Below are 21,014 nucleotides of genomic sequence, written 5' to 3' on the forward strand. Positions count from 1 at the left end.
TTCGATACGAGGGAATCGGAGAATTTATAAAAGTAGGAGACGAGAGAATATAGCATGTTGCGGCCCCAGGACCAGCGTCCCTTGATTCGTATACACTCCTTATCACCTAGTCACCACTTGGATGAACCTTAGCACGGATCAATAAATCACCTATAAGACGATAGGGTGACTTGTTACCCAACTTATTTAAACATCCACCACCATGGAAAGACGTAGAAGCTAACACACACACCCAGTATTATTCACAACCGACAGGAAGACATACATCCACCACTTACATTTCACACCAACCAGTCAGTAGTCATACAAAATTTATAAAACCACCTAGACAGCTGTCACGAGAGGGTTCTCCTAAAAATCCCAAGTAGACGAGACAAGCATCACGATCAGACAGTCAAGACAGACCCACGACGATCATCGACTCAGCGCGAGAGACAGTCACGCATTGGAACTCTTTAGTACAACCCTAATCAGGCCTAGTTTTATTAATTTAGAGTAGGCTTCATCCGCGTAAACAGCCTTACAACCCCGCGAAAGTCACACCATGCGAGTTGCAGTGTTCGTGATGTAACATAGCAGAGGGTGAGCCTATTACTTACAACACCGAGCTGGAAACGTGGAATAAAATATATTTGCGAGAAATACAGTTAGCCGAACACGAGATACCTGCAATGATACCGTGACCTGGGCCAAAGTTTATGCGTCGATTCAGAGCAACAGCGTTGAGCAGCAAGTCGAATGGAATCGCGGAGGAGCCAGTCTTAAGATGCTCGAACGGCAAGGCGAAAAATATCGAATAGTTGGTCGTTGGCGAGACGATCCCTGTCGGAAAGTTTCTTCAAATAAACAGATCGAACCCCGTCGTTCGACGATGCTCGAGAACCCCGGGATGGCTGACGCCCGGGCAATAAGAAAACTTTTATTTTCCAGCTAGAGCTTTCGAAACGCTATACGACCCGGCTGCAATGGCTGCTTAAAACGATTTATCGAGATCAAGCTGCGCGACGGCCGTTCCGTCCGGGCCAACAAAGCTAGACGTTTAGTTTCAATGGAAATACACGAAACTGAAGCAATCTGGAAGTTCCGCCTTTCGGAGAAAGCACACCCCACGGCGGTTACGCCTCCGTTTCCTTCGGGGTTAATCGTTAATGCAATCGATTGCGGCGATTGCGGCAAGGGAAACGTCGGATACGACGTTCATTTGGATTTCTAAAGTCGCCATTCTCTGTGTATTTTTCCCGAGAGCTTGCCTTTCCGTCCGGGGTTGCGCAGACTTTACGACGACGTTAGGAACTCGTTACGATTTTCGATATTTATAGGATACTTGGTACGCTGTTTAATATTCGCAACGCGTTACTGGGTGTCGATATAGTTCCTTTCGAACGGGACTACGTTGCTAAAATAATATTTCGTTCATTAAATCGGAAATTAAATTTTGCTATTAGGCTAATAAATAATTAGAAATGTATAAAATATTAACTTATCGTTGTAATTTAATTAGCTTGGTTACTATGCGAAATAAAATCCCGATTCTCTCATAGAATATAATTTTCAAGCTCTAACTGAATATTTAATATCTACTAAACTCCACTTACACCGGAAAGCAACGCGATCATTCAGCAACTAATCGAGGTCACAAATTTCGCGACAACCGAGCGCACCGGCATCGGTGCCGATAAAACGAAACGAATGGCCGGCTTATCAGCGAAAAATGCATCGTACAAAAGTATCGTCGGTAATGCGTGGCCGGGATCGGCGTATTTCAGTAAAATAATTCTGCATTAGGCCGCGCACACGCGTGCAAATGCGCCGGCTAATCTGGCCGGGGCCACACGCGCGCGCTTCGAAAACCAGAAAATTAATTGCGATCCCAAAAATACGAGGGGACGATTCCCATTATAATAAATTCTGGGGTAAGTTTCACGAAGGCCGCGACCCAGCCGAAATTTATGCACCGTATAAGCCAATTATTTATCGTCGAACCGGTCGCCCCGCGACTTTCACCAACGTAACACTTTTTTAATTTCGCCACGATTAATCGCGCGCAAAGAACGTTGCTTCGTTTACCATTCGAGGACTCAATCGTGCAGATTGTACACCCCCACCGACTGTCTCCAATTTCTTAACCCTTGCCCGCCTTGAAATTCTAACGACGAGAGCCTCTCGCGTAGCTATTATAAAGTTTGAATAAATCGAACGCATAAATTCCGCATAAATATTTTTCGCGGAGAATACGCTTCGCATTATTAGGATTAAGTAACGTTCTCAAATGAACAATATATGTACGCGAGATAGAAGTATATCTTTCGTAACGCGAGTCTTGATTCCGACCGCCATCTTTAAGTTCCATCAACGACGACCTCATCATATTCAAACACTTTTATACGAACCCATGCGCGCATTCCTTCTCTTTATTCTTTTTCTTTCATAGATAATAATTTATACCCTAGTCTCGTTAAAAAATAAGCTAACTGTCGAGTTATTAAAGCAGACATGATTCTCGTGCGACCAACCCACGTGCTTATTAATATTCATAACGATTGTCCGCATAGCGAGTCTTTCTTGTCTAAACGAAACGATTTGGCAATAATACATATGCACACCCCCGCTCGTAGGTTTATAATAGCCGCTGCTCGTAAGCACCGATCTACACCCACGTATTTCATGCAGATTACGATCATCGGTTGACATTTATTATCCGCATTACGCATATTCCGATCACGCTATCAATTAAAATAATACGTCCGGATATATCTGGACGGTCGTCGAATCTCTTCGACTCCGGAGAAAACACGAGGCGTGAAAGCGTTGAACGAGGGTGCGCTATATAGACGTGGCGACGATAACGAGACGGAACGAAAGGAAGCGCTGACCGGGTGAATTTCTGGAAACTCGCGACGGAAGTGCACCCGGTTACAGAGACTGGCTGCACTGTTCATTTAACACGGCGAAAGAACAGGTGACCGGAGAAAGAAATAGGTGACTTACCCGTGCCAGCCGCCCCCAGCCTCAGCAATGCGTCGCCTTGAAGAGAGATGGAGAGGGTGGCTGTGTCCTCGAGGCGTGCAAGAACTTCTTCGGGAATGTCCTCGGGTTCGCGGAGGCGGAGGGTCACTTCGCCTCCGCCTCCGCCACTCTGACCACCTCCACCCCCGGGACTCGTCGACGCCGAGTACATGAACACAGATCTGTACCCATGTAATGACTGCAACGGCAGCCTGACGCCGCCCACTTCCCCGACCGGACCCTGAAAAACGACCGGATCGTGTTGAGAATCAGATTTTTCCAAGTCTCCTGTCTTCCTACCAGCCCGTGAGTCAACTGCGATACCTCGCTACTGGCGACGGGGTTGATCGATTGAAGCACTTTGGAGAGGATGGCGGTTTAATGTCAAGGTTATCCGCGTTCCCAGTGTGTAAGTAAACCATTTTAATCATTCTTTGCGACGTACCAAATTTTACCAACTAGCCTTCTGTCAAGTTTGATCGATAAATTTCATATTCCGATTATTCGAAACCTTTTGTTCGAGGAAGCCGATGAACTGACATGTCTCCCTACCGAAGATGGGCTTGATCGACCAAATGACTGTAAAAGGATTCGAGAAAGATTAAGGTGGATAGGAGCTAGAGGGATTGGACGCTTGTCCAAAGATCCATCGACACAGGTACAGTGCTCAGGCGAAATATTCGCTCCTGGCGCGAAACTGGATGAAAGACAAAGATGAACGGAGATGCGTCGATCGAACGCGTAATATTAAATTTAAGAGTGGAGTTTTGCGTCAACCGACGAACGATATTCCCGGGGGGCAAACAGCGACGACGTCGTCGCTTCTCGTCATAGCCCGGTTTCCATTTCTCGCTATACGGGGCAGGCCGCGCGTCGCCGAACGTTCTTTTACGAGCAGAAATATTTTGCCAATTTCGCCGTCCATGCAAATTTCAATTCGCGAGCGTCAATATTTGCTGAATCGCGTCGAAAAAGGATTTCGATGTACCGCCACTCGATTCGCCGTCAAACGCTCCGGCCACGGTTCGCTCCTCTAAAAACGGTAATATCGAGCGTTAAAATAAAGGGGTCGACGTGGGAACAGGTGGAGGAAGAAAAATACCTCGATAAACGTCGATATTTTTTTCCCACTCTGTTTGTCCATAAGCGGAAATTATCCTTTTGGCATAGCTAAAAGTGATAGGTTTTACAGAAAATGAGGGGATATCGAAAATATCTTCCCTCTTCCTTCGTTTACACTTCGGGTAATTCCGTGTAAGTCCAGATGATTGCAAGCGTAATCGGGGTTCAGCGGCGTAAGAGAAATGGTCGTCGGCCTGGACCATTTTTCTCGGTAGACTCGCATATGGAATAGATAGACGTCAGGGTGGGGACGTATAGGTGTTTTTGTCCTATAATCTTTGTCTTCTTATCGCGGAAATATATCCTTCTGGAGGGTATATTCTCAGGTGATACCATCCTTCATCTGTCTTCTTGCCGATATATCGCTTATGCCTTTCCTCTAAGTCTTTCTCGCCTAATCCACGATATAAAACTCCTACTTTCTTCCCAAAAATTAACGGACAGAACTCAAGAAAAATGGATAATACATACGAATCCAGGTGTTCAACGTTTCCTCTAATAATCACAGAGTATTCCGTCTAAGTCCTATGCTTGGTATGTACAATGGCGCTCACACTTTTTCCGTGCACGTTGTCGATATTGCAATTCCGAGTGGGTTAGTCGAAGAACGAGAAAATATTTCAAGTAACAACCACCGTTCGTTCGAAACGCGACTGCTCGATAATCCATTGGAAATTCCTTGAAATATGACTGCAGCCGCCTGCACAGCTCGAAATAACTGCAGTCGAACGATCTCGCGGACTCGTATTCATCACGAAATTTCGGTTCCTATCGGCCGGTGTGTGACCAAAATCCGGCGGAGGATGAACATTTTCCGGCGCACAAAGGTGCACACGGTTCACTGTTTCTAGCGGTCGAAATTTCGCGCGTCGACCCCTCTGTTCCCATGCCATTATTTCCGTAAATTGATTCGTACGCGGCTGACTATTTCCGCGTCACGTATTCCAAGGTATTGGGCAGCGTTGCCGGGCGTTAACGTAGGCCACGATGAGAGTAATTTATTTTAATGGTCATTTTCGTAATGGCCCTTTGAACACGGCGCACGACCACTTCTGAATGGGGTACGCGCAACCCTGGCATAACCCGGCGCCGGAGAATGCGCGATAACGTTGCCGTTCGCCCAATGGCACCTGCTGCTCCGACAATGGCAACGAGTTTGCGATCGCGACCTTGCCGCCGCGATTTTATCGCCTCTGCTGTTTTGCGAGTGCTACTATGTGGTAGCAGAGGTTTTATCGTTACCATACGTGGTAACTGTGTGTATTATTTAAGTAGGGTTGTATGGAGAGAGAGGGTGGATAAACAGTGATATGTATACAGAGAACAGACAGCTTGAAACAACCCTAAACGATTCATTGGACCTCTCGTTACCAGGCTTGACACGACCCCCTCGAGATAATGACCTTTCGCTTTTTCTAATTTTTATTTAATACTACTCTTTACCCTTTTCGTTGAAAATATTGCAGATTCATTGGTGGATTGTTCATTCTTCGACGAATGGGTTCTTAATGGGCCTGATTTTGATTTTATAGCTTTATAGTTTAGGGTCATTAAACCTGTGGTACCATAGATACACTGATGATTGTTCAGTAACGTGTTTAGTATATGATTACAATTATTGCAAATTGTCTATGACATTTTTCGAGTCCTTATATTGTAGGCATTGTTTATTCCATTAAATTTTCTCATTTTCACTTTTGTTTTCGTGGCTTTCTAATATCTTTTATATCCACACGAAGCAATATTTATATCCATTTATGTTTAATTCATTTATAACGAGAAACATACTGCACTTGAATTATCAAAGGAAACGAAATAACTAGTTACCGGTATCTCACTTTTGCAATGACTGAAAGCACGCAGTTGTTGCCAAAGTAAATCTTGACTTTCATTAAACCACGTATGTGTAACTGCCATTATCGTACACTGAAATTACCCTCACCTCTGTACACTGTAATTTAATCTAATGCAAAGATCGCTCGCTCGCAAAAGAGGACATAATTGCATTGTTAAATACCCGTCGAAAGGATTTCTCTTAGGTTTCGCGAGCAGCCTAGAGTCGAAACAGATCGTCCGTTCTTTACGATCCTCCGTATTCTTAACGGTCTTCCGTTTGCAGAGGCGTCTCGATACGACGAGCAGCGTCGTCAGCGCGATAACGCGGCTTTACGATCCCCGAAGAGGCGCGCGACGTCGAAGACGGAAACGCCGGTGCACGAAGGGATCGGAGGACGTCCTCGTAGGACAAACGGTCGGAAGCGCGGCCATAACGACGCGGATACGCAGCGAGCGTGTCCTCCTGTGCCCGTTTCCGGTGCACCGGCGCGGTGTGTCGATGCGAGGCGACCACACGAGCCCCAGACGCAGATTTCCTAGGCTATAACGTAAATACGGGCCGGGGGGTCGTAAAAGGCCTAAACCCGTTCCATCCCTCGTGCAATCGATTTCGTGAATTATCGAGACGGCTCGAAACACGCCCAGGCCGTGCGTGGAGGATTTCATATTTCAAGGGTTCGTCGTAAGTTCTGCCGGAAACGCGAGAAACCCTCGGGCATTTATCCGAACGTGACAGGGTTCGCGATGTTGGACATAATCGATTAGGAGTTGCTCACGTTTCGTGATTCAGATGACTCTTTGATGGCGCTGTGTGCTATTCATGGGACCGGGGTACAGAGGATTCATTTTGGTAATCTTAGACATCCGTGAAATTAGGTTTTCTTTGAATCACTGAATTCGAATTGAATATGCGAATATTAGCAATAGTGACAAGCCACTAATTTTAATTTTATCATCGATCGAAGCGTTATATTCCCTTCAAAAAATGATTAGAAGTCCTACGGTCGAGAATAAATTAGTTTAGAAGATATAAATCTTTATCCGATTTCTTTAAGGCTTAGAACATCGCGTGACATCTCCCAGCGAGTTACACTGGACCGTTTTGGCACACGCATCTGCGAATTTCTTGCCAGCGCAGGTGGTTAAAGCAACAAGCCACGTTCCACGACAAACAGCGGTACCAAAAGAATCTCGCGGGTCTCGAAAAAGCTCGTTCAGGCCGTAATCAAACTCGCCTCCCGGCGGAGGCTGCCGCTGATAATTTTCCATGCATAATAATACGCGAGGCGAAGAATTTGAATAATCCACTTTCACGCTATTTTCCCGTCTGATAAGTCATTAAGCCGCCACCGTCGCAGCCGCGAGGAACTTAACGCCGGCCGGAGAGCAATCTGCTTTGTTCCGGCGTTTCTACCACGAAACGAACGAAACGTTGGCGAGAAAGAAGCGCCAGGGACCATGCAGACAGAAGGAAAACGGGGTGGGACAGAGAGGGTTGGCCCCGTTGTTGCGCGATCTCGCTTTGTGTATTCGACGCCAGGCAATCGCTCGTCCCTGGAAAATTCACGGTCTAGCTCGCGGCGAACAAATGCCGCCACCTAGTCGTCCCTTTCGTCGGTTCCTCCTCGTCCGTTCGTTCGTTCGTTCGTTCGGCCAGCCACAATTTCCCCGTATTACCGTAATATTCGCTTTAACGACTGCCGGCCGAACGACGCGGCCTAACAATGCCGACACCCCTTCGCCGGGACGCGCGATTTTCCACCCGAGAATCTTTTTTCCACCCTCCTACGCCGCCTCCAACGCGTTTCCGCCGTTAATTCGCTCCGCGTGTATTTCCATTCAACGTTGCTCGCCGTGCACGCCGGGGGTGGCTTCCGGCGCGTGGGTCAAAGAGGGTTGGGTGGCGGAGAGCAAGTGCGTGCGGGATTACGGTGTTATAGAATTTTCGGCGAATCGATGTGGCGGAAGATGGCGTGCGGGATTTTCGGGGATCACGGGGGTAGTTTGTCTCTGTTAGCGATGGCGAAAAAATCGACTAATTCCCGGCGTCACGAAATACAGTTGCGTGCTTTGTGAACGAGGGTAGGAGAGACGGCGAAGATATTCCACGGAATTATTCCGTCTCGAGCAATTTCGCGCTGGTCGCCGAATATCGAGGCACATTATGGCGTATTTAGATTTTAAAATGAATATTTTAACCCATCGGGCGGTACTAATCGCGCGAGGAATCGCGAGCAATTAATTGACAGAATAGTATATCACGAGCGAATCGAGGCACTAGGAAACTGGACGAGATATGTACACAAATTGAACGTCGATCAATGCGAGGAATCAATTCGAAGCCAAACACGACGCGCTTGCACGAGTCGACGAATGACACGGGCATCGAGATATAAAAGAAACTCGATAATCCGTGCACGAGCCGTTGATTTGCGAAATTCGGTGCAAAGCGTCGAAATTAATGCTTAACATTGAACAGCAGCGAGTATCGAAACACCTCGATCAACTGCAACCTCTTTCTCGCCGCTGGTCCGAAAACGAACGCTGTTCGACGTCGAAAAGAGGGCGCCGCGATGAAGGGGGCAGAGGCGGGGGGAAAAACGGGAGGAAAAGCGTAGCAGGAGGATCGTTTCTCATCGACGCGGGCAAATCGAGAGGGCGAGAAGGATCGTGGCGATAAAGCATTTTTCAAAGCGTGCAAAGCACGGTCTGGCTGGTCCGTGCGCGACGCGAAAAAATCGTAGAGGGGACGCGCACCGGCGCGCATAAATGTTCCCGCCGATGAATTATTGCCCCGAAATGGTCGTATCCAGTTTGTAACCGGCGACGGGGCGAGGGTGCACGCGTGCTGGACACATTGTTTACAAAGCTTCTGACCACCGCGATGGCGCGATACGCCCGTTCCCTCATTTTTCTGACGCGCGTAAAGTGCGTTTTGCCGTACCGCGGCAGTGCATTAAGCTGCACCGGGGTACAGGCCTGAAAAAGAGATACACGGCTACGTGATTTCGCTACCCCTCCACGCCCGTTCACCCTTCACCGTGCACAGCGACATTTATATTTTTGCGGCGACCATCGTGTCGTTTGTCAGACGACCGCTGCCAGCCTCGAAGAGCAACGCGCTTGTAACTGCGACCAACGATTCGTGACACGGAAAGGAGGATTTTTCGGCGCCGCCGTTGTTTCCGGTCGCGCCTCGCTGATCTCGAAACGCGCCGATGCCCGGTTTATGAAACGTGACAGTGGTGACCGGGGATTTTTCCACCGCCAGTTTATGCGGTGCTCGAGAGCGGTTTTGCTATCGGTCGCATTGAATTTTGATGGCCGGTGCGTTTTGGGGTACGTAACGCTGAAATTTCAAACCGAGTCCAACGGTTACCGATATATTTAGCGCGTTTCGCAATTGGGGTTGGCTAAGTCGTTTCGGATGCTCTTAGACGATAAAATCAAGATTGTTTTTGATAGCGTTGAAATTGGATCTATAATACCAAATTCCTCTTCCTTTTGTCCCTTCCAGCACCACCCTTCTAGCTTCGACGATACCAGCGACAAGCCTACCACAACCTACAACAACCTTGCGGGAGGACCCCCCGCAAAGCATTTGATGGTGAATATATCTATATTCGAGAAGCATGGAACACCGATTTCGGTATATACCAGCGTCGTTTGTACAAATGTTGCAATCCGCAGAGCGCGTTCAGTCTCGCGATAGGTAACACGGAGAAATGGAGGCGATTGGAAGAAACCGTGTACGGAAGTACGCTAGAAACGTTCCATCGAGTTCATCATCGCTTCGCGTTACAAGCCTTCTAAATACGCGGGAAAAACCGACTCCCATTTCCTCGAAGCGTCGAATCAATACGATATTCCGCGTTTAAATTCAAGGAATCCAGCGATCGCCGGTGGAAACGAGGCGATACAAAATTCAGCATACCGTTCGAATACTTTCGCGAAACGCGCTGTAACGCAAACATCGCCGCGTGTTCGTCGTTTTCGAATAATTCCACCGTTTTGCCCCCTTTACAATATTTTTTTTCCTTTTTTCCCTCCTTTTTCCCCACTCCCCGCAGCATCCGGGGAACGGCGAACGAGGTGGGCGTTCGCTGAAAATATCGCGTTGCTTTTCATTTAACGCGAAACACCGACATCCACTCGGTTAGCTAGTGTTGGTCGCAAATTAACGGTTTCCCGACCGCGGTATCGAAGTGTATCGTTGGTTTCCAGTCGATTAATTGGCTTGCACTTGTAAGAATTTCAATCTCGACGGGTACACGAGGAAACGACCGCGAGCGAATTTTCCGCGAGTCGAGCCGAGAAGAACGATACCCTCGACGCCGTCATCGATGACGTCGCTCCTCGACCAAGCTCGCAGAGTTCTCCATTCGCGAGATGTGACTCGCGAGAGGCGGAAAAAAGAGCGGAATAAAGGGGAAAAAAGGAGAGGGTTGGAGGCAGACGCGGCGCGTTCGAGGGATGAATTATTGTCGCAAAACGGCGGCGTTCGAGTCGCAGAGGCAACAAAACGCGAGCAGCGTGCACCGGTACAGGCGTAACACACTTTGTCGGGTTGCTTTTTCGCGCACGGAACACCTGTGAACACCGTTGCGACTCTTTTTTCCAGCGATGCACGAGGAGACACTCCTGTGTCGGGTGCGCGCCGCTGTTTGCGCTGTCACGGGCAAACAGAATGTGATTTGGATCGAGTCTATGGGCGTGCAAACATCGCCGACAAATGGGGAGCAGTTTCTAAGCGGTAATTTTTAAATCGCGCGTTTCCCGGGCTGCGTGTGTATTTTATCAATCGCTGTTTTTCCCGCCCCCTCGCGGAATCGTGCTATTGATTTTATGCTTTAACCGGACAGACTGCGGCTATCGGTTGCTTTGATGACCGGTTTTCAGGGACGAGAGTAACTCTAGAGCGGCGAATAATGCTCGAATGAAACGGAATATTCGATTGATAACTTTGCCCCGGCAGATTTTTAAATTCCCTTTGAGATCAGGTGAATCGATTACCGAGATTTGTCGCTGCGCTGTTCGAAAATAAATCGCGCTGCTTCGCCATGATGAGTCTTTCTCCCCTTTTTTCCTGTCCCATTTTCTTTGCAGGCTCCGATTTCGAGTATCGATGCAGCTTTGCGTAAATATTACCCACAAAACGAATACATTTCAATATATTCGACGTTATGCGAGGATCGAGCATGTTGTTTCGTTACCTGACGTCCCTCCGCCATTTTTCTTTTCCTTTCGCGAATCGTTATTCCTCTCTATCGTTTCCATCTCGCGAAGATCGCGCACTTACAATGCTCCCAACCCCCTCGACGGGCTGCAACCCCTCGAGCGATTTTAGTCATTACGGCTTCTATGTTTTCCTTCCATTCTCTCCTTCGATTGTCTCGCTTTCGTATACGAGATTGCATTGCTGTTTATTTAGCAGACCTCTTCGAATGTTCGCGAGTAGCAGTTCATCGATTAACAGAGGAGACAGATCTGTATTCACAAATTGCTTTGCAATCTTACAAATGTAACAAGAGTACCGGAACCTGTGTTCGCTATGTTGTCACAGGCAATGTCTATTACAACGGTGCTGGAAATTCACGAAAATAGTAAAACCCCTTCGTCGTCCATGAGGAATCATCCGGAGAGTTAAATGTAACAAGCAGTAAGCAAATTCTCCACGAAAGAAAGCTATGTTCCTCTAAAGAGATTGTACATCGATCTCACCCGCAGAGCCACAACTCACTCGCGCCATCTACGTTGCGGAAGACCCAAGTTACCAATGACTCCTACCATAGATCTTTCCTAAACACACCCTCTTCCTAATCTAAAAGACATCAATCGATATTCTCGCGACAGAAATGCTCGAAATCGAGAAATCACGCTGTCGATTTACATTTTTCTTCGCGTCGATCGACCGATCCTCGCGCAATCATCTCGCGTGGCGCATTAAGGTCGATTGTTGATTGAGAATCCTGCGATCAAACAGCATCGATCGCACAGAGAATCAGCCTGGTTGGCCAGCGGTTTAGCGCGGATAACGGCGCGTGTGCGACGAAACAGAAGCGGAGTCGGCGCGGCCGGCGGCCGTTTGTTTTCATTAAAAGTTATTATCCGCCGTGTAAAAACTTCAATGCACGCGGCCGGCTAACATTTTTAAACCGCCATTGTGCGCGAAACGCTTTTCTTTCGCTCGCTCTTTTTTTCTCACCCCCGCAGCCCACCCCCGCAGCACGGTTTTATCTTTTTGTACGTCGCGTTGCCGTCCATGGCCGCGGAGCACAATTACCGGGAATGACTCTGCGAATTGGTTGTTTCGACGGAATAACGTATCCGCATGAAATTACGATTCGCCATTTCGCCGGGACCGATCCAGCGCTAACGCTGTTTGCACGCTGTTTGTTCGCGCGAAAAAATGGTGGAAAACGGGGTGCGCGTGCTTTTCCTTCTCGCTCCTGATCCGACCCTCTCTATTCTTCCGCTTTTTTGTTACCCCCGGAATTTTGTTCGATAAATAAATAAAGCAACGGTCCGTTAGATAAAGGAACTAATGGCGGAACGGGGTGGGTTGCTGATTAGTTTTCGCTCCTTTTTGGCAGGCAGCTTTTTGTGGCAGGTAAATGAGGTAACCGGGAACTGGTGTAACGTTTACGCAGGAATGAAATTTTTTAACGTAATCGGGGAAAAATTAGGCGAATCGATTTACACGCGCTCTGTTTGCGGAGACGTCGTAAATTCGATTTTCCAGTGGCAGGGGCGGCGAATTGAACAGGATTGTCAGCACGGAATTGCGACAGTGATAAAAGGGGAAATTTCGTGGTGGACGAAGCTAGGAATTAAAATGCAGAGCTGACAAAATGCAGTTATTTTATTTTACTACTTGACATAATGCAATATCATTTTTACGGCCACAATTTGCAGAAATTCTATCTTACGTACTTATCGGGAAAAACTAACACCGACGAATCTAAAATCCTATAACAAATTATGCAATTTGAATGCTTCCGAATCTTCGCAAATACTTCTTCGCACTCTATCGAGTGACCAGATATTTTCCGACGTTGATACGTCGATGTAAGTACGTATTTATCCCCGTGGACATTTTCCTGCGCCAATTTCTCCACTTTGACATAGGTTCTGCGGCAGGAAAGGGTGGAATGACTGGCGTGAATAGCAGAAGACGCCAAAGGGGGATGGGAAGAGAAGCGGGAAATAAAAGTTCGCGGCAGGGGCGAAGGCAGCACGCGGGAAACTGGCCGCTTTGGCTGGAATTTCGCCTCGATTGAACGATCAATACGACGTCAAATCTTATCAAAGAACAATATTACAGCTTGCCGGTAATTCCTGCACGTCACGATCGAGAAGCAAGGCAATAACTAAAAAATAAAACGGGGCAGGCCGCGTAGCCAACGGCGAAATATTTCGCGAAATGTAACTCGCCTCGCCCCGTCAAACTCGTTCCACCGACGAAGATTGATGAAAAACGTAATTACTGAACTTACTGCCGGACTTGCCGTTCCCGCGAGCGAAATCTGCATTTAATGTCGTTGCTATTGACAAACGGAACGCTCATTTTGCAACTCCGTTCTGTTGCTCTTCGCACACTCGGGATTATTGCAGTTTAACGACGGCGTCTCTCCCTCGCACTCGGGTCACCTATTTTCCAACGACCAGCAAACAACTACACGCTACTCGCTAAGTTGTTAAACGCGATGAGTTTCACGTAAAAACCTAACGAGTCTATTTCTATAGAAAATTACGCAATTTTACCTCCATTTCCGTGATTCGCGTCTTAACTCGGTAAGTCCGGAACGTGAAAATCGAGCGAGGAAATGAGAGCCAGTTTCACGGTAAACAGAAAAACCAGTTGGTCCAGGTTGTAAATTATACTCGTGCTCGTAAAAGCTAGCCACAGGAAAATTTACATACGATTAATTAACTCACTCTCGCTCTCCGTATATTGATACCCGTTTTTCGAAAATGGATATATCTTCGACCACTTAAGGGGTGCAATAACAGAGCCTTGGTAAATTAAGATTATTCAACACCAGAAGTAATAAAATAACTATATAATTCCACTTCCTACTTTATCATACTAAAATTGTGGACCTAGCTTTACATTATCACGGTTAAAACGTGGCCGTCTCCTCGATAACCGATTTTTCTACATCCACTTCCGTGAACGCGACAAACAGGCACGGAGCAAGCGACGCGAGTCCCCCGGCGCGTTCGGGAACGTCGGGGTGAAAAATCATGGTGGCTCGTTGCAGCGACACCGCGATATAATTTAGCAAAGGCTGACGTCGGAAGACGAAGCCACGTCAGGAACAGCGGCGGAACTTTAACCACGAATTATAGACGCGACTTTTCCCTACCCTCCCCGTCGTACGTCTCCCCGAGCCATGGTCCTCAGCGACGCCCTATGAAAGTGGAGAAAAACGAGCTGGCCTGTCTTTCGCGGCTGCTCCGGGTAAAAAGTTGTCTGGCTTCTATCGGGGTAACGTCCTGGCCGCATATAATAAAACGGGTCGCCTTTCACGGAAACGCTCTCGCCCCCGGGGCGCTTTTCTTTCATTTCTGACGTAATTACGCGGAGCGGCGCAAGAAAAGGAAAGGGGACCGCGAAAGGGCAGCAGTGGCGGAGAATGGGGACGCGGAGAGAAAGCCAGAGACGGACCGGGAATATTTCGCGACCGAGACAGTTGTATGCAACCCCCTTGCTCCTTAGGTCGCGACCTACTACCTTCGTTTTCTCGATACAAACCCTCGCGGACCAACTTCGACGCGGACCACCGCCCCCGACGCCCCTTTTGCTTTTATCTACCCGACCCGAGGCTCGATTCTTTCGCCTTTGTGCTCTCGCGATCATTCCGCGGCGAGTTTAAGTGGGTTTGCGTTTATTTTCCTCCTCCTCTTCCTTCGTTTTCTCCTTTTCCATTTCTCGCCGTTCGGATAATTCCTTCTCCTCGTTTTCCGCCGTTTAAAACGTTACACCCAGTTAATTTCTCGGCGCGTAAAACGAATCACGAGAAGAGAGACGACACGGTGCGTTGCGTTTCGTGAAATGCGTTTGTCATCTCAGGGGGATGATTCGACGAAACAGAGGAAACGTATCGCTTCCGCGATGGACATTTTCTTGCGACGCGTTTCCGCCGGAGGTATAATAATTACCGCGATACGCGCGCAAACATCGGTCTGAAAATTATGAAATTATTGCCGGGCGGATTTCTACGAGTCGGTCTTTAAATTTCTATAACGCATTCCGAGGGGAACGTAATGAATTGCAAATTGGCAGAAAAAGCGTGCGCGAACGATAACAAGAATGTTACAGCCACGGCCGAGGCTGCCGCTAATTAACGCCCACGCAAAAACAGCCGTTATATTATTGAAACTTTATTCCATTCGAGGAATTTACATTGTGCCCGTGTCCGGGGCCCCGAATGGAAACCCATGTTATTTCATAAATCCCGTGTCCGTATCTGTCGCGGAACAAGCTCGTTGAAAACTTTCGATAACTGAATATTAAAAACCACCTCGATGATATCCGCAAACACAATAACCGCCGATGTGACCGCGTCCACAAAGGAAATCCGCATAAATCGTTCGTGTATCTAGTTTACATTTATCCTAAAAATCGAGTAAATGGCAGGCAATGGTGGATGAAAAACGTGAAATATTTTCCAACTTCTATAACCGATACTTCCCCAACTGTAAACGGTTTTAACGTATCGTTAGCGCTGCCATAATTGTATTTTTTAGATATCTATTGGATCCGAACGTTCGCGCCGAAAGTGCTTTATTTATCCGGCAAAGAAACTTGGAATATTTTCCATAACGATTTATTTTTTCCACAAATTTAATCATTCGTGTCCGGATTGTAGACGTTATAACCGCTTCTCGCAAGCTTTCCAACGAAGTTTTCCAACAGAAGCTTATACAGCGACGTGAAAAGCATGACGGAATGACAGTAGGTGTCAAATCCAAAGGATTAATTGTAAATCATAGATTCGCCGCTATTCAAGAATACCGACAAAAGACACCGCGATCGAGAATTTCATTCATTTTCCAACCACACCCCCTATAGATATACCAAACACCTCGAAACTATTCTACGAATCAAACTCCGCGTTATTTCATCTTCCACTGTTCGGTCCCCCGTTCCACTAAATCACCCCCCGCATACCGAATGCCTCGCGAAACGAGATCAAACGCGTCTCATCATACCGAAATCCGTGTCCAATGAACGCGATAAATTTCACGGAACTGCGAATCCCGCTATTACGGAAATCCGGCGGGTACAAACGCGCGGTCGAAGGAGAGAAATAAAAGCGCGAATCGATCTTGCGGAATCCCGTTTTATACGCGCATTATGCACGTGTGGGCGACCGGTGGCGCGCGTACGCGCGAGTCCAGACGCTTTAACGACGAAAAATGCAATTCTCCCGCGGAGGGAAAATTTTCACTCGCCATATTTCCACGGCTATCTTCGAACGGACGTGTTCCTCCGCTTCTGATAAACGCGACGCCGCGAAGCGCGCTCGCGGCCAGCTGCGTCCCGCGATTGCCTTCGTCGCGCGCCATGATTAAACAGCGCCGAGGGAATGCTTCTGGAAAGCCCCCTTGAGAAGGAAAAATTGCAAGGAGGATGAAGGGGTAGCGGTGTAACCATTGGTTGGTCGGCGTGATAATCGCGTTCGTTCTTGCCGATTTTTCGCGGATTTCGGGTAAAATATCGGTATAAGTTATCGCGTGCCACGTTTATCCTAATAGCTCCATCTCTCGTGGCTGCTGTTCTCGTTTAGTTTTCTTAAGACTCGTTCGATCCGAGGCTGATGGAATTTATGTCTCGCGAGGGTAGTCGTTGAAATGCAGTCTACACTGCTCGATAGCGATTGACTTCTAATCCTACGCCGAAGGATGCGTGTATAAGAGGACAACCCTGATGAAGTTTAGGATTAGCCTGTTGGTGTTTCTGCTTATGCCCCAGCCTGCCAAAGATCGCCATCCTGAGAATATAAGATTAGCCTACTTAAAGTTCAAATTGGAAATATCGATTAGATTTCCGTCTTAAGCGCCCGGGACGATGTATCTTTAACTATCGAACTCGGTACAGGAAACTCGCGAGAAATAAATTTCCAGCAAATCTGTTACGGATAACCTCGCGATTTCCTGTTATTCGATACCGTCTCGTGCTGTAATCCAACTGTGTACTTAAATCAGTACTTTGCGCGCAAGAAAATTACACTGGATATACTATTAATGCCTCTTCGATATTTTCACGTCGAAACCGCACCTTGTACAATCTACTGTAAAAATTCGAAGCTAGTTATCAATCGATCCAATGCTTACTACGAATATAAATTTTACCTAATATACCTTCGTACTTCACGTAACTCGTCATCAAAATTTCTCAGGTCCTTTTAAAGCGATCCAAGATGAAAGAGGTCTTCCAAAATTCTCTGAATTTCGATATAAAAATTCGCCTTTAATATACACCACGGCAGCAGCGAGTCACACGCACGATCCAACGCGACGAAAAACATCCCACAAGCTTTCAAACCCTCTCGATCGCGACGACGAAACGCAATAACCCTCGGAGAAGGACGCACCCCGTGCCCTATGGGGCGTGCAACGCCAAGACGAATGGCTGGTCCCGGCGATAGCGACGCAGTTTGGCAAACGACGAAGCGCTCGTACACATCGCGGCGTCCTGCGTCGCGGCGCCAGAGGCTTTATGAACGATACCCACCCCCGTACGACATGTAACACGTGCCCCGTAATATAGAAACGAGCGAGCCCAACGGGACGGATTCAAGGAGGGCGATGAAAATCGCGACGCGACCATGCACAGGCTGATTTCTCGGGCGAAAATAAGGCGAGATCGTGCAATGAATTTTCCCAGGCGTCGCGACGCTTTCCGAGGGAACCGCGTCGAAAGTTATCGGGTCGCGCTTGACCGATTTGGCTCCGCTCTCCGCTGCTCCAGTTCGGCTTTCTGTTTCATTCTCTGATATTGGGCGAGCTTAAATTATGGCTCGTCGAAGTTACCTAAATGCTCGCTTTTGTATCGTGGATTAAAAACCGTGACGATCGCGCAGAGGAACCAGCGTCATTCGAGCTATCCACGGTGTCCTTATTTCTATGAGAATTATTCCTGACATTCGTAATAGGTTTACACAGGACTATCATTTTTATTAATTTTCCTCGAGAATATCGCTATCTATTTTCTATTAAATATTAGCAGTCCCACGAATTAAATATGGCGTGACTACAAATTCGATCGAAAGACTCCATTTATTTATATTTTACAAAATTAATTCTCCTTTATTGCAAAGTGAACGTAACACAAAATAAACGAAAAATTCACCATTTTAATATTTCTCTCCAAGTCTATTGATGTACACAGTTATATGTAGTCTGATGTATCGTTTAACTTCAACCCCCTGCAGTCGAAGACTTTATTTTAAATTCCAAGATTCCCCGGAGTACTATTTCCAAAAATAATATCTTCAAATTAATATCCACGATTTGTCAAGTTCTCCCTTCGACACGTTTCTCACCGTCCACCCTGGACCATCATCTATCCGAGAGATTCTTCCTCGTTGCTCGTCATATTTTCCCGCTCTCTTACAGTGGTACCGAAAATTCGCTGGAAAGTTTTGGAAGCTTGCCCTGCGTTGCCAAGGGATCGGGTGCTTTTAACGGTCCATAAATGAATGGTGAAAAAGGATTCGGTGCGCGTCACACTTCCCGGGATTACGCGAATTTAGAACTTTGTTTACACCACGCGTGAACATGATGGAGGACTGCGGCGAGTTTCGTCCAAGTTGGCCGTTAATTTAGCGCGCGCGCGTCCGGCTAATTTCCTGCGTCGCTTTCCTCGAGGAACAGACGTCGCGCGAATAAAATTCCTGTTTAATAGAGACGGATTCGTGTTTGGCGAAAAATCAGGTTACGCCGGAACCATTTTTGCGATACATCTTGCTGACACTGGCTGAGAGACAGGGCTTTGTTCCGTATAAATACATTAATCTCGCGATTCGGTGTCATCACGTGACATTGGCGTAGCATTAGACATACTTTCGACGAGATTAACAGGTAAATCTATAGACAGCCATTTTTCAATTGCGTTATGCAGCACGGAAAATATGTCACGATCTACGATGATAAAGCGAGAGAAATGTTCGAAGAACGCGAATTTGAATGGAAAATAGTAAGAGACGGGACTGGAAGAAAGGAACTCGCGTTTAGTTGAAGGTTCTCATTGAGGGTATTAAATCAAGATGATAACGCCAGGAATTTTGAAGATGGCTAGAGTAAGACGACCCCTTTATGCGCGAACACGCTTTCGATTAGTCTACGTCGAGAAAATCTGTGGCGTCTTAAACGGATCAGAAGGGTTCTAACTCTTGCTTTCAAGAATTCTGTGCTTGGCTTTGTGCAATTATTATTCAACGTTCCAGCGATTAGGCGCTGTCTCTTGAAATGATTGTCTCTACCCCTGCCACCTGCGATATTTCCGTTGAATAAAACCACATTTCTCAAGTGACACCGTAGATAAGTACGTTCCTGTCTCGCTCCTATGTCGAGGAAATTCGCGAATTTTGCGAGTCTATTTATTCAAATTCAAAAGAAAAAGAATTACTAATACAAATAAACCAATCACTATCTCGATGGAATAAAAATTCGATAATAAAATTCTGAAAAAATTTCGTTTCCAAGAGACAAGGTATTTCGCGAAGAAATTGTAAAGGAAAGGGGGGCAGGAAAAAGGAAATATCTAAAGGAAAATGGACGAGGCGGTATAAAAGCGACGAAGGTGTAAGAAACAGAAGAGGCAAGGTGTCGGACAACGTTAGGCGTAGACCACGCGTTAGAAAATTGGGCCCCGAAGAAGCAATCTATCATAGCCACACGTTCCTCCTGTTCGCAGGCAAAGGGAAATGGATGGGCGTGAACGAAGAAACACGTGGAAATTGAGTTACACCGTTCGACGCGAGACGCGAAAATTCTTTTTTAATGGACGAGCGCTGTCGGCGGCATTCCGTCCTGCGGCCGTGTGTACCGGAAACGAGTCTCCGGCTGTTCTGCTTGCGTTCGCTGACTGAAGAAGATGGAATGAGTCGGGAAGGTGCACGGACGTTGCTTCATACCTGTCACTCAGTTTTATTTTCAGTTCCTAAGAAATCTTTCTCGTACGCGCATTTTTAGAACCATTTTTTAGGTTATCGATGTTGAAATAACCAGATGATCGTTACGTGGCTCTACGTTATGGGATTGAAAACAAATTTAATTCGAAATAGCGTGCCGCGACACGGTGGTGCCCCAAGAATTTATAAAACGCGTAATATCACCTTATTCGGTGAAAAATATAAAAAGGAAATATCGATATTCTTGTAATTTTTAAATTAATCGAAAATATACCTTTATCTTTCGTCGCGTGAACAGAAGACGACAAATTTATTATTCGTCGTGTCGCAGAATTTTAATTAGTTTACTTGTGCCATGAGACGGGAAATGTTGGAAATCACTGTTCAAGAAGAACATCGTTTAAGCCGTCGTTACCCTAATTTCCAAGTAGGTAGAGAATAATTCCCAAATTTCGAAAGCGAGCGAATTTCAACAAAAGCCTCGTCAAACTCATACTCCAACCTATTTTCAAAATTTTCCCAACCTCTCTTTTAGGCGCTCAATCCTGCAAACATGGGCATCCCTCGAGAAAAATTTAGTTCGATCAGGCCAATCACCTGAAGGCATTCACCGTCGAAGCATCGATAGAACCGCGATAAAAAAGCAACGGTGTCCAGGAACGAATCGTAATTAACAATCGGAGCTTTCGTACGGTCGATTAGAAGCCTCGGTTCGATACGATCGGTTCACGGGCTCTAATTACGCGATCTCGAGCCTGAGCTAGCGCCGGAAGCGGAACGAAGCGCGGCGGCTTTGTCAGCTACAAAATTTAGCGGTAGTCCCAGGGGCGAGGCCGTCCACGGAGGCAACGTTATCGGGGCCCCTGAATTAGCCCCTCCGTTCGCAAAATTATGCGTCTCCGACGC

The 21,014-nt window shown here is 47.0% G+C and overlaps 1 protein-coding gene across 1 annotated transcript in view; it reads right to left on the reverse strand.

Annotated features, from left to right (window-relative positions):
• The window catches only part of LOC108552125 (uncharacterized), a 180,400-nt gene that overhangs the window by 34,148 nt on the left and 125,238 nt on the right, over window positions 1–21,014 (reverse strand). The window contains exon 3 of the mRNA XM_017906534.1: window positions 2,989–3,247. Within this exon, the coding sequence (XP_017762023.1) occupies window positions 2,989–3,247 (259 nt within the window). The remainder of the gene's footprint in view (window positions 1–2,988; window positions 3,248–21,014) is intronic.

The sequence above is a fragment of the Eufriesea mexicana genome, unplaced genomic scaffold (assembly GCF_001483705.2).
Source record: "Eufriesea mexicana isolate 0111107269 unplaced genomic scaffold, ASM148370v2 scaffold5504, whole genome shotgun sequence".
Lineage (NCBI taxonomy): Eukaryota > Metazoa > Arthropoda > Insecta > Hymenoptera > Apidae > Eufriesea > Eufriesea mexicana.